At 35.8% G+C, this 14,824-nt stretch overlaps 2 protein-coding genes across 18 annotated transcripts in view; both read left to right on the top strand.

Annotated features, from left to right (window-relative positions):
- The window catches only part of LOC139756261 (neuronal calcium sensor 2), a 409,472-nt gene extending 395,882 nt beyond the window's left edge, over positions 1 to 13,590 (top strand). For all 7 annotated transcript variants that reach the window (XM_071675464.1, XM_071675467.1, XM_071675466.1 and 4 more), the window contains one exon: positions 5,376 to 13,590. In XM_071675464.1, the coding sequence (XP_071531565.1) occupies positions 5,376 to 5,558 (183 nt within the window). In that variant the 3' untranslated portion in view covers positions 5,559 to 13,590. The remainder of the gene's footprint in view (positions 1 to 5,375) is intronic.
- Positions 1 to 14,824, top strand: part of Nca (neurocalcin homolog) — a 716,194-nt gene that overhangs the window by 628,842 nt on the left and 72,528 nt on the right. The window lies entirely within an intron of this gene.

The raw sequence follows: 14,824 nt of genomic DNA, 5'->3' as shown, positions 1-14,824 counted from the left end.
ATGTGGCCTTTGTTGTCTTTTCCAAGCGCAACCTCGCACACATGAGGGGGAGAGGGTTGATATTTCATGTGTGGCGGGGTGGCAATGGGAATGAATAAAGGCAGACAATATGAATTATGTACATGTATATATATGTATATGTCTGTGTGTGTATATATACGTATACGTTGAGATGTATAGGTATGTATATTTGCGTGTGTGGACGTGTATGTTTATACATGTGTATGTGGGTGGGTTAGGCCATTCTTTCGTCTGTTTCCTTGCGCTACCTCGCTACCGCGGGAGACAGCGACAAAGCAAAATAAATAAATAAATATATTTCCTAATTAGTTTTACTTCCTATCTTCACATTCTTTCTCTCTTCCCATAAAACTTTTATAATAGTCATAAGAGTCTAAGACACTTTTAGCCCCAGTTGCCCAGTATAGGATTAGAAGAATCCTTGTAATCCCTCCTGTCTTCTGTCTTCGAGAGATGGCTTAGGGATTAACAGTACCAGACCCTTCCAAAGCCCTTACCCCCTTTGAAGACCAATCTCTCTTTATGTTCATTTCTCCAACAGCTGTGATGTTTTCTTAACCACTGAAAAACTTTGCTAACAGTCATATACATCAACATGCCTGCTAGCATCAAGTTTGTGACATTATGAAAGACTCATTGTTTGAATTTATTTGTAATAGTGACATAAGAGCGCCACAAACTTTCCCCGAATCACTGAGTAAATCAGCATACATATCGGATGAATTGTGAGTGGGAACAATGGCACATAAGGCAGCACTTGGGAAAGATAACTAGCTCTGGCTCCCACACACACACACACAGACCTCATACCTCTGTGACAACCTTTTATTCTTGTATGTATCATGACTGCCAGTTTACATATGTAGATCTTCATTGATCTTCATTTGCATGCATTCTCTCGCCATGCTACATGGGATATGTGACACTGGCATGTCCATCCTCATAGTCATTTCTAGAATTTGCAAAACAGTGCAGGATTATCACACCATCACACTGTTCATGTCGATATTTCAGCCCAGGTTCAGGCTGATTAGAATTACATCATCTTGTGTCTTACAAGTGGCTGTAATCTCTTTTTTTTACCTGTTACAATGGTTAGCATGGCTTGATGACTGTACTAGTAACAGACCTGGTTTGATAATTCATTGTATTGATCCCGGCCACCCAGTGGAAATTGGAGTTAAATGTTGCCAAGAGATTCACGTGACTTTGTAGTAAAAATTGTTGGCTGCATCAAAATTGGTTATGATGAAACTCTCATGTCACCCACTCTGTCATCATCTCATGTAGACTACCCCAGTCTTAGTCTCTGCCCTTATTAAACCCTGATGGATATTCATGAAATGCATAATTTTTTATTTAATTTAGACTGCATTAATGTTCCAGAATGGTGCTTAATTTTGCATACATACATCTGCTCACTCATGCATACCTAACTTTTATTACTCGTCACTAACTTTACTTAATTGTTATAAATTCTAATCAGACTTGGTGTGACTATTCAGTTCTATATGCTGCTTAGGTTAGAATATTCAGATTCAAAAGCTGACACTTGGTTCCCAGGTTCATGTCCTCATTGCAAATGCTAGGGAACCATGTTGACTCTGCTTATATTTCCTGAGATTAATATTTTGTGTAGGATTGGGGCATTGGAACAGAGATGTTGCCCTGACGAAGCTGTCCTCTCCCTCTTCTCGAGTTTGGATTCACAATTTGGCGCCATTGATGGCATTTGTGAGTTTGCCGCCACATATTGTCTTGAGGAGAGGACTGGATGGATTTGGAAAACATGTAAGTGTGAGGCTTTTCAGTGAGTGACTGTTCCCCCTCCTCCACTTACCCTTGTGAGAGCTGGATTTTGCCACTTGCAGATGGGGAAAGACTGTACCTGCACAGAAAGGAGAGGGATGTATCTAAAAGTTTGGGGGAGAGAAGGAGAGAGGAGGAGAAAAGGTTATAAGAGGAAGAGGCATGTTTAAGGGCATAGAAGTTAGTAAGGGCACACGATTTGGAGCTTCTAGCAAGGTGGCTTTGTTCTATATTGTGTACTTGCTTACTTGACTGTTAGAAATTACACTGCCAGACATTGACGAACCCAGTAATAGTACCAGAGCTTAGGAAGTGAACTCTTTTGGACTGAGGAGGTACTCCTTTCCATCCAGTAACTGTTTGATAGCATTGCCAAAAATTATTTAATGTACACGGTGTAACACCTTGTAACCAGAGTTTGTTAATACCATATATGTAAGTATTACCATAGAATGAAAAGTTAACATAGGTTCCTTAAACAAAAAAATAAAGTTCTTTACTGTGTAAGGAAAGAGCTTCATAAAGAAAATATATTGTCATTACAGTGTGTAGTTGTTGCATACACTGCACAGTAAGTATAAGGTGTGAAAGTACACTAAGGGCAGGCTGTTGTTACAGGTTACTGTACATGAATTTGTTGGCACACAGTCCCACACATTGACACATTGTTTACTGAAGGAAGATAAACATTCTTTGGTCATGTAGACCTATTTCACGAATTAGGTCAACTTGTGTAGTCTCTATCAAAGTTTTCTACATACATGTACCTCATAGAAAGGTGTTTTATACATCATATAGATATGTTTTAGAGAGGTTTTTGACATCCTAAGAAGGTCCTTATAAGATGTAGATGTCCCACAGAAGGTTGTTATAAGATGTAGACATTCCTAAAAAGGTTTTTGTAAGATTTAGACATCCCACAGAAGGTTGCTCTAAGAAGTAGATGTCTCACAGAATGTTTTTGTAAGATGAAGGTTGTATGAACATGGGGCTGCTCTTTGGAAAATTGGTATAACATATAGTTTTCAAGTAGAAGAGAGCTATAAGGTGTAGATGTTATTTAGAATGTTGTTATGCATGCATCCTGTGGAAGTTCACATCCATTTTCTAAGTGTCATGTGTGATCACCAAAACCACTGCCACTCTCACAACCAGGCCACACAGATGTCTCTGTGGTTTTCCCCAAGTAACTTCATATGCCTTAGTTCAGTCCATTGACAGCATGTTGCCTTCGCGTACCACAATGCTCCAGTTCACTCTCTCCGATGCATACCTTTCACCCTTTTTTATGTTCAGGCCCTGAGAATTCATAATATTTTTCATTCCATTCTTCCTTCTCCAAGTTGATCTTCCCCTTCTCCTTGTCCCCTCCTCCACTTTTGACAGATATATCCTCATTGTCAACCTCTTCTCACTCATTATTTCCGTATGTCCAAACCATTTAAGCATACATTCTTCAGCTCTTTCAACTTTACTCTTCTGATTACCACCTCTCTCTCTCTCTCTCTCTCTCTCTCTCTCTCTCTCTCTCTCTCTCTCTCTCTCTCTCTCTCTCTCTCTCTCTCTCTCTCTCTCTCTCTCTCTCTCTCTTAATTACCTACTCAATCAAACCACCTCACACCACATATTGGCCAGAAACATTTAATTTCCAACACATCATCCCTCCTCTGCACATCCTCATTTATTGCCTGTGCCTCACATCCATACAACATTGATGGGACACACCTTTAAACATACCTATTTTTGCCCTTCCAAATAATGACCTCTCTTTATACATTCCCCCCTCCCATTTCCACCCAACCCTATGACTCATTTCCACTTTCATAGTTTTATTTGCTGCCATTTTCACTCACAGGTATCTTAAATATTTTCACTGCCTCCAAATTTTCTCCATTCAAAGGCACACCTCAGTTAACCCATCCCTTAGCCCTACTAAACTTAACCATGATTTTATACACATTAACTCTCAACTTTTTCCTTTCACACACTCTCCCAATCTCACACACCAACTTCTGTAGTTTCTCACTTGAAATTGTTACTTCTGCTGTGTCATCAGCAAAAACTAACTCACTTCCCAGGCCCCTTTAACCCTTACAGGCATACTCACCCATCTCTCCAAGACCCTTGCATTTACTTTCCTCATCACTCCATCCATAAACGGATTAAACAGCCTTGGTGACATCATACACCCCTGCTGCAGACCTGCCAAGTGGAACCAGTCACTCTCCTCTCTACCTACTTACTCACATGCCTTTGTCACTCCCTTGACAAAAACTTTTTCCTGCTGCTAGTAGCTTTCCTCTCACACCATATATTCCTAAGACCTTCCACAAGGCATCTCTATCCACCTTTTCATATGCTGTCTCCAGATCCATAAATGCCACATACAAATCCTTCTGTGTCTGTAAGTTTTCCTCACATGCATTATATGAAGCAAACACCTGGTCCACATATCCCCTCCCACTCCCAAAACCACATTGTTCCTCTCCAATACTCAGTATATGCATTCATCCTCTCAGTTACTACTCTCCCATACAACTTATCAGGCACACTTAACAAAGTAACACCTCTGCAGTTTGAATACTCACATTTTTCCCCTCGCCTTTGTGCAGTGGCACTGTACATGCATTCTGCCAATTCTCAGGCTTTTTACCATAATCCATACATACTATGAAAATCCCAACTAACCAATGAACAATGCAGTAACCCCCTTTCTTAAGAAATTCAATTGGAATACTGTCTACTCCAGCCACCTTGCCACATTTCATCTTACACAAGGCATTAACCACCTTTCAAACCCTCACCAAACCATTTCCATTACTCCCTCCCCTCACTTTACATACCTTCCCTACTAAAACACACTACATCAGCCACCTTATTGTCAAACTCAGTCATCAATCCTTCAAAATACTCATCCCATCCCCTCTACCTGTTACCACTTCCACATTTACCACTTTCACTGATGTTCCCATTTGTTCTCTTGTTTTTCTCACACTATTAACCTCCTTCTAACATATCTTATTCTCCTTGAAGTTCACTGATACTTGTTCACCCCAACTCTCATTCGCCCTCTTTTTCAACCCCTGCACCACCTACCCTTTCATAAGAAATTCAACTTCATTACCATCTATTCCATCTGCCTTGCCACATTTCATCTTATGCAAGGCTCTTACCATCTCCTCTTTTCACCAAACCACTCTCCATGACTTTCTCACTGTTCATATTTCTCCCACCTAAACACCCTACATCTGCCACCCACCATATCATCAGACAAATTCAACAGACTTTCCTACAACTATTAACTCAAGTACTCAGATCTTTTAAAATCACCAAACTGTAGTTCTTAGCAGTATGTGAACTTATACCTGATTCTTAATGACTAGAATTAAAGTCAGCTGGATTATGACAATTATTTTTGCAGTTGGATGATTGTTGCAGATGTCTCTTTAAGTCATTTATGCTTAACTTTGATATACTGTTATTTTCACCAATCGGTCAGTTGGATTTATATGTGCATTAAAGGTAACTATATGCTCTTTCTACAGGCCATATATGATATGCTGGGAACCAACTCTGCTAGTCGCCCTGCAGACAGTGCTGAAGAGCGAGCAAAAGCAATTTTCTCAAAGATGGATGAAAACAATGATGGCAACCTAACTCAGGAAGAGTTCCTCAAGGGTTGCTTGCTAGATGAAGAGCTCTCAAAGATGCTCACACCTGGAGCTTAATCTTCCTATTTCATTTGAGGATAATATCAGTCTGATAGCATAGCCTAGCATGAAGCTACTGCACTAGTGGCTAATCAAGGAGATGGTAAACAGCCCTCATCACAAATAGTAAACAGTAGTATCGATAAAAGAAATAGCATGTTTTTGCCATCATGTGACAGACACCAAAGATAAAAATATCTACAAGTCTTCAGCCATTTATGGTCCATACTAGGAGCTAGTAAATTTAGCTGGTCTTAGCACTAGTCTAACAAGGCATTACTAACAGAGCTGTTGACACTCCTTTGGGTTAGCTAAGGCAGGTTTGGGAGGTAAATAGGTACATATTTTGTAATAGGCATTCTGTACATTCATGCTAAAGACAAGTGACTGTTGAAACAGTCAATACCAAAAGGATGACTGAAAATGTTTCCCATAAATATTTCGTGTATTATTAATATTTCCAAACATTTTGGTATCAGGGGCAATGATATTTGTATGTCTCTCTTAGGGGTCTTATAGGAAAGCTTTCATAATGTCAAAATGTGATCAGGTTCTATACTGTTGTTACTAGAAATTACTTTTACAATTTCTGTTTCCATGTTTGTATTATAAGTGGTTTCAGTTCTTTCAAAACACACACACACACACACACACACACACACACACACACACACACAACACACACACACAGTTATATTGGTGTACAGCAGCACTTGGATGCTGTTTAGTTGAAAATATGTAAAGACAACAACAGAGATTGTAGAAGCTTTGTCAGTGATTGTAGGGTATAGAATATGTAGAATTTTTCCTTAATTGTTGTGAAGTTTTATTGAGTGCACAAAGATAAGTTGTATTGAACCCTTTTGTCTGGTGTACAAGGAGAATTACTTTAGTGATATCAGGTACTGTAGTTTCAAGGTTGTTGATTATGACATAGTCAGCATTAGTAAGCTTACTGCAGAATTTTGTACAGCTCATATTTACGTAGATTTGAGTTCTACAGTTTCTAAAGTAGAGCTAAAAATTGCTGACTGTATCACAGCTTTTGTCTGAACACTGACCATTTAGTGTACTTTCAGTGAGTGAGCTGTTATAGACTTGTACAACGATCTGATATTTAGAATGTTTATTAATTTGCCATAGATTCTTCCTTAACATATTTCTTCATTCTGAAGGATTATGCATTTATTAAGCTTGTGTTATCATGACCTGTGACTAGATTGCAATACTGACCCACAGGAGGTGGTTAGCAAGGCATATTTTTTCTCTGATGTTAGAGAATGATGTCTTTTTGGATATTTAACACAAAGGACAGACTTGTTGATCTTGTCAGTGAGTGAAGGTCAAATAATGCCTTCACAAGGACATACATCTCATTTTTTGTTTCTCATGCTCATTTTGAGAGGCAGTGACCAACTGTAAATAGCCAATAACTAATCATCTTTACATCTTCTCCAGCCCAGCCTTTTTTCTCTCAGAGCTCACTACTGTATACAGTAAATTATGGGAAAATTGTAAATGTGGCAGTGGCAGGATTCCACTTAACACACTTTTTTTCACTTTACACACAGTCCATCATATCCATGATAGGAATTAAATGGACAGTATTTGGTAAGACGTTAAATTGTTCATGTAATGAAAATGCAGTATATGATTAATAACATAAGTAGTGATTTAGAAGACATTTGGATTAGAAGACAGTTGTATCTCACTGTGGGGAACAGCGCAAGCTACTGAAACTTATTTGCGTGCTAAAGATGTATGACTACTGTATATGAAGGAATATAACAAAGATTTATAACCATCAGCCATATTAGGATATATAGAAAAGATAAATATATAGTATATAGAAATTTTAATATGATATTTGCCTAAGAGGCAGCGTAGTTAATATTCTTATCTGTTTAAATGATTTACTTCCTCTGCAGTCTACGTTCACCTGTTTGCAACAATAGCACTGTAAGATTTCGGGCATTGACTCATCTATAGGTCGTTAAACAAAATAAGATTTTCTAAAAATTCAGACCACACTTGGGCTTATCCTACTCTGAACTTAAAATGTACACAATTGCATCCGTATAAATATAGCCATGACGCATCTCAACATGACATCACAGGTATACTGTACCATTATACCCTTGATAGTCTTATTGGTGGTTCCTACTGCCCTTCCTTAACTACACTTCTTGTAATGTTTGCAGCTTTTTGTAGCATGACAGAATAAGAATGACCACTCTTGGAAGATCCAGAGTATTATAAAATCTGATTGTGCTCTTTCATGGTAACATGGCTGAAACATTTAAGTAACTTAATAGGGTTTGATAAGAAAATTGGAAGTATATCATTTCGAAGTAAGTTTTTCTGGTTTTATAAAACCAGCTTCCCAGGTTTTTACAGATTTTCCTTAAATCTTCAAATCATATTTGCAGAAATCTCTGGAACATATCTTCAGCTCATTATCCATATGAACACTTGTAGTCCAAATAAAAAGGAAGTTATTCAGATTGGAGAATGAAACATATTGTTACCAGTGGAGGTCCATATGATGTGACAAATAACTATATATAAAATGCCAGTTGAAGAATTCAGCATAGTTTCATTTATATTCAGATAAAGGGATTAAATTCTCTCCTTGTGAAATACATATATCTGTGGTTTAGGACTGCAGTGAAAACCATCTCTCAAGATATCAGATGTTCATGCCCAAGGGAATATAGTGAAATTAATGATAATGTTGGGAATGGAAATTCTGTAGTTATGCCATTTCTGCTTTTCCTTATCTTTTTTATTATTCATAAGTATGATTTGAATAAGAAAAAGAAAAGAAAAATTTAGCTGTGCCAGAGCACTTAGTGTATTTAGAGCTCCAAAGTAGTTTGTACATTATATACTTAAACTGTGGTAGGTATTGCTCTAAGCTTTTGACATCTTTGTAAAATGGTTCTGAGGAAAGCTTCACAGGTTTCTTTTGTCATGCAGCTATTACACTGGAAATGATGAATAATAGCATATAACTATGGGTTTATTTCAAGGTGAAATGTTTCCCCCTGATGATTCATTTATATAAGTTACCATACACACAGAGACAGACACACGGACACAAATATATATATATATATATATATATATATATATATATATATATATATATATATATATATATATAATGTGCAGTTGACTGCACTTGCTGGTTCCTCAGATTAACCAAATTGAATGATTAACCAAATGTGGCTGAACAGAATCTTTCTTGCCTTATTGTAGTCACTGCACTGTACGAGCAAATTACTTCTTACAGTTATTATTACTCTTTACCTTAAACAAGGAAAAAGAGTATTGCACAAAGTCATTATTTTGTTTGGACTGATATGAAATTATTAAAGATGAGATAGTTACATATATTTATTGTCATTTTATTGGACTTACTTGAAATGAGATTCTCGGTTGAATAAGGGATCAAAGAGTTATGCATAAGGTAGGGAATAACGAAATTGATTCAAACACAGATCATGCAGAGGCCATATCTGGCAAGGCCTACTGTGCTTGTTCATGTGTAATATGTATGTGTATGTATGTACAGTCTCTTTTCCTTCCTTTCCCCTTACATTAAGCCTGACAAACCAGGAGCCCCGATCATCCATTTGATATAAATTTATGTTTTGCCAAGTTCCTTTCCAGTATAATCATCATTGTATGTGCTTAACAATTGCCGTCATATATATGCTCTTTTTTTACCAAACAATATCAGAAAGTAATAGTTATGTTTTATACCATGATGTAGTCATTATATGGTGGGTGAATTTAAGTCATTCTTTATCATTGTTCACTGAAAAATGTGTACATAGAAATTTTCTTCAAAATCCTTAATATGTGATCCAGTGTTCTTTGAATGAGTGAAAATCTTAAGAATTAGCAATTCTGTTTCATGAACCCAAAAAGATATGTAATTAGCCCCTTGTTGTTTAGTCTCACTTCTTCCTTATTCTGCAATCAAACATATCTTTTTTCAAATTTTCTAATGTGAAATAAGCTCTTCAAAAATGTGGTTCATTCCTTCTCAGGAGTACATATGGTCCAAAATGTTCTTAAAGTGATCAAGCACTTAAAACAGCTTGTATCTGTCTTAAAGATGATTATATATTTAATCAGAGGTTGCCAAGGGATAGTCTAAGATTAGTCATCAGAAGTCAAAATCTGTTTTCTAAGGCTCAGTTTTTTTGTACACCTTAAACTTTGGTAAAGGAATATATGGATGTACTCAGTCTTATTTGTTTATATTAGAAAATATTTCAAGCGAGTAGATTCACATTATGAAATTTTACATAAGAATGACAGTAACCATGATATAGCATTCAGGAACACAAGGGAAAAAAATGTAACAGCTTTTGAAAATTAGATAGTTTTATTTATGCTAGATATAATTTTTTTCTTTTTTTTTCTTTTCCTTTGTATATAGATTGATTGATGTTTCATTCCTTTTTATGGTCTTTTATGGGTGATTCCCTGCCGAGGTTTGTAATGAGTGATCGTAACACAGGCATTCCAGTGCATTGGTCAGACATGGTGTGCTGTAGGGAAAAATACTTAGCAAGCACATCTTTTTTTTCTTACTTTCTTTCTTTCTTTTTGTCATGCACATTTTCTGGAATGTGACTGATGTTTATTATAGCCAATTTTATGTTTACTCTACTCCTACAGACCATTCCTTAAGAATTCTTTCACATTCCTCTTTCTCTTGAGACAATATTTTTAACTTATCCAAATTAGAGAATAAGTGGCACATAAAAGAATCACATGTTCTTAGAAGGGTTTTATGTAATAATTGTTTGAATACCATAATGCACAGCCTTTGTTCTTTGCTAACTATTGATTTAATACTAACTCCCCACCCTTCTGTGATATAGTTGTTCTTGTGGTGTGTGTGTGAGCATCTACAACTGTCTTGTGAACATGACCCCCAAATATACATGATTGACATGACCTAAGACATTACCGAAGAGAAGCTTGGGTCAAAAGGTTGAAAATACTCGTTATATATAACTCGAATATAAATATCTTTTATTTCTCACATACTTTCTGGCATGATGGATTAGTTAACTTTTCTTATCAAAATACTTGGCAAAAATGTATAGATTTTTTTCTGACTGTATTCCAGTGTAATTTTTAAAACCTTATTTAAGTACTTGGCTTTTATGGAGCCTCTCAAGTTTCCTTAAATGTTGTTATGATGGAAGAGACATTCATGTCCAAGTAATTCTTAAATTTTCTTTCTTTATTTGCTTTGCTTGGCTCAACTTGTAGTAGACAATCTGCACAAATGGTAACACCTGTAAATATCATTGTAGGATAAGGGATTGTGCCATGCTTGTAACACTCTTACCCTGATTATAATTTAGAAATCTGCAGGAATCAAGCCTGTGTTGAGATCAGTGGCTTGGATGTTGTATGTTATATTGCTAAACATGTCATTTTCCAAGGAAGGTAGTAAAATAAGTAAGTTCATCCAAGGTTAATAAGCATTGATCTCTCCACAAGACCAATTTGGTTTATTGCCATCACTGTCAGAATTACAAGGAATGTCTTCAGCCTGGCATTCTTTGGATGAGTGCTTAGTTAATAATAATGTTGAAGCCTATGGTGAAGAGCCATTAGCTCAAAGAACATTCTGTATGTATACTAGAATAGTTTTGTTAAGAACCTATTTAAGTGTTTATTGTCGCTATTGGTACGAATGAAATTGTAGCATTTAATATCCTTCAGACCATATTCCTTCTCACCTGTAGACAGAGCTGCAGCCCAGTCTTGTCTTTATTCATGTTAGTGATGAGATGAGGAGTTTCGAGTCTGATATGAGACAGTAATAAGAATTATTTTCCTGTCTATTTTGAAGATCTTTATAATATTACCTTCATTAAGACAGCTGTTTAAGTTATGTTTGACACAAATGACAAAGTAATGCTGAACCTCATCAGGTCAGAAATAATTGGAATGAAGCGATGCTAATCCTTCAAATCTTATGTATTTTACACAGGTTTTATGTTTTTCTATGACAGTATTTTTACTAATTAGCTAACTCCATATCAAGAACTTAAAAATACTTAAAAAAAAATACACAAGTATCAATATAGAGTATTTGCCAGTACAGTGTGAAACATCGTGGTGTAACATTTTGACAAGCAAATAAAATTATAATACTAATTCGTTGATTGCAGTTCTATCAGGATTTTCTGAAGAGCACAAATGTGGAGTAATGTAAAATCACTGTTCCCTAATCATTGTACACTAATTCACTGTAACTAAATGCTTTTGATTTCTGTAATTGTAGAAGTGAGATTTATTATACCATGAGTAACAGTATGCAGATTATTCTGCTCTGTTTCTTTCACTTGGATGGAGACGTATCTGAGCCTGGTATATAAGGTTTACTGTAAATAAATATGTACAAAACTTGTATAGTGTACCTTGAAATACATTAATCAGCTGTTTTGAAAAAAAGTTTATAGTAAGGAAAGAAATTTGCCAGAATACTTTAGTTCTTTGATGGTCAGAAAGCTGTCAAAATACCCATGATATATCTTTATGTGATACTGAGACTTAATGAAATATTTTGTTAGTTTAGCCAATCCTTATCATCAAAGTCACTTCATTGTAACTGTTTGTAGAGAATAGTGTGCAAAGTGTAGCTAGGGTTGTTGGTGGTAATTTTCATTTCTAGAATAATATGTGGTAATTGTTTGCGTTACTGAGGGAAATTTCTTGCCTTAAAGAACTTGGATCTGTTTCTTTTAAGTTTTTCTGAAGTATACAGTTAGTAGAATTTTCTGTTTCAGAGATTAATGATTTGTATGTAGTTCTTGAAAATGGCTGCATACTCTCCTGGAATACAGTGATAGTTTTACACCAGAATCGTTATATTATTATAGATGAAATATTTATAATTATCGCTCTATTTGAAAAGCTAATCTGTATTTGAAAAGCTATTGTGTGTGCATTAATTAATTTAGAATGAAGAGTATTTACAAAACAGTAAACCTCTGATATATCAGAATATACATGGGAGTTAGGAGAGAAAGAATACTTCCCATGTATTCCCTGCGTGTCGTAGAAGGTGACTTAAAGGGAAAGGAGCGGGGGGCCGGAAATCCTCCCCTCCTGTATTTTAATTTTCCAAAAGAAGGAACAGAGGAGGGGGCCAAGTGAGGATATTCCCTCCAAGGTTCTGTCTTCTATTCTTAATGCTACTTCGCTAATGCAGGAAATGGCAAATATGTATGGAAAAAAATGGGAGATCATTTTATGGTAAATTGAAATTTGTGTTATGGAACATCAAAAATTTTATTAAATATAGAATCAAAAGTAACAGCATCAACAAGATGTTTCTGAAACATCAGTTGAGATAATGAAACTGTTGAAAGCATTAAAGTAGTATTATGACATGGTTATGGAAGAGGGATATTGCCTTATATGGATGTATTCCATGATCATTCATTGTTTAGCATGTTATTAAAAAGAATTTGATAATGAAAGAATATTGAATTTTTTACAGTCCTATTATGCTTGACTAATTTTTTTTCCTTTATATTTTCCTTAATGTGCTCGAGTTTGATACTGTTGAATTCACACTTTTGCATTCTTTTATACTGGGGGTTTACTGTATTTTATAAGAGGAAAGAAATATTCGATGAAATGTAATGTGAACCAAAAAAGTAACAAGTCACCATTAATGTTTCTAGGTTACTTCTTAGCTTTTGAAAAGTTTCATTAGCGTCAGTAAATATAATGAATCCCATGTTTCAAGAAAATCTTAGGACTTAAATTATCATCAGGAAAATATCAACAGTTATGAGAAACAGTTTGAAGAATTGTAATTTGCCAATGAAAATTCATTTCACTCTGCCCAGGATATAATTTTTATTACAGTACCCATTAAGGCTCATCATTACTGATCTAGTCACACATTTTTGATTGTACTTGGGTTGCACCAGCCTTGTTGGAATATAAACTTATATAAACTTTGTGTTTTTCCAGTAATAAAGATAATTTGAAATTTTAATCTTGGGATTGGTTTATTGACCATGTTACTAGCTTGAGTTTTTGTGTCTCATCATTAGCACACAAATATTATGAATTACTTTATTTGATTGTACTTTTCAAAATGTATGTAAGAAATACAACCATGGCATACTCCTTGAAATAATTAGTGATATAATATAGTGCTTCTCTTAAAACATTGGAAGGGTTTCTGTGAAAAAAAAGAATAGTGTTGAAGTTATGAAAAACTGTTCCTCTGTACAGGGAAGTCCAGTGAACAGGTGAAATAAGAGAGTCCTACTCCTTGTTGGAACATGATATGGCACTACCCATGTGATACCTTGTGGTGTACCCACCATCTTTCCATACATCAGTAGCTGCCACTTGATTCTATTGCTGCATGTCCTTGTCTTGAGTTCAAAGCTATATTGTATCGACATTCTTACACTTTCACTTTCTTCCAAGGAAAGTCCAGACTACACTAACAGAAAGTAGGGGTAGTGATAAAAAAGGGAGACTTGCTCATGGGCCTTCCCTTTAGGAAGGAGTAGCTTTTTATGAGTTCAAATCTCATCTTCCAAAAGCAGAAATGTCCTTTAAGCAAGGGAAATAAGAGCATACCAAAATGAAAGGAAGCAGGAACTCTTAACTTGTGCAGTGGAGACTTGGTGAGCAGTGGTTAAGGAAAAAAAATATCTGTCAGACTCCTTACATATTCATTGACAGTTGATTGGTCTGTCTTCAAGAAACCCCAAAAATGCTTTACTAAAGAAATTCCTTGACATAAGAAGCTTATACAATAAGTGACTCCTTAAGACCTTTGGTAATTCCAGAAATGATTCAGATGAGACAAAATAATCCCACTACTTGGAAACACAGTTTTAATATTCTTTAAGGCTCTAAATCCCGAGATGTGTTCTCAAACCTTTCAACATGAAGTTACATTCTAAAATCTGGGGTACAACTTCTCTGACTTCAGTAGTAACAAACCTTGCAGTTTGATGAGTCACATAGCCTCCTGTAATACACAAACAGTTGGAAGCACAATTGTTTTGCAGGTTCTTACATTCTTTTTTGAATAAGACTGGAAGTGGCAAGCATTGAACAAATTGTACCCACAGAAAAAGATCTAGGGCAAATATAAAACACAGGTTATCATCATACAAAGCAAGAACCCTTCCTGTACCAATGAAATAAACAAAAACAGCAAGTTTGGCAGAGTGAGAAAGTTAATTACCAAAAGAGAGCACTTTCAA

Source organism: Panulirus ornatus, chromosome 21, assembly GCF_036320965.1.
Source record: "Panulirus ornatus isolate Po-2019 chromosome 21, ASM3632096v1, whole genome shotgun sequence".
In the NCBI taxonomy this organism is placed as follows: domain Eukaryota; kingdom Metazoa; phylum Arthropoda; class Malacostraca; order Decapoda; family Palinuridae; genus Panulirus; species Panulirus ornatus.
This window is presented reverse-complemented; position numbering and strand designations above follow the sequence as displayed.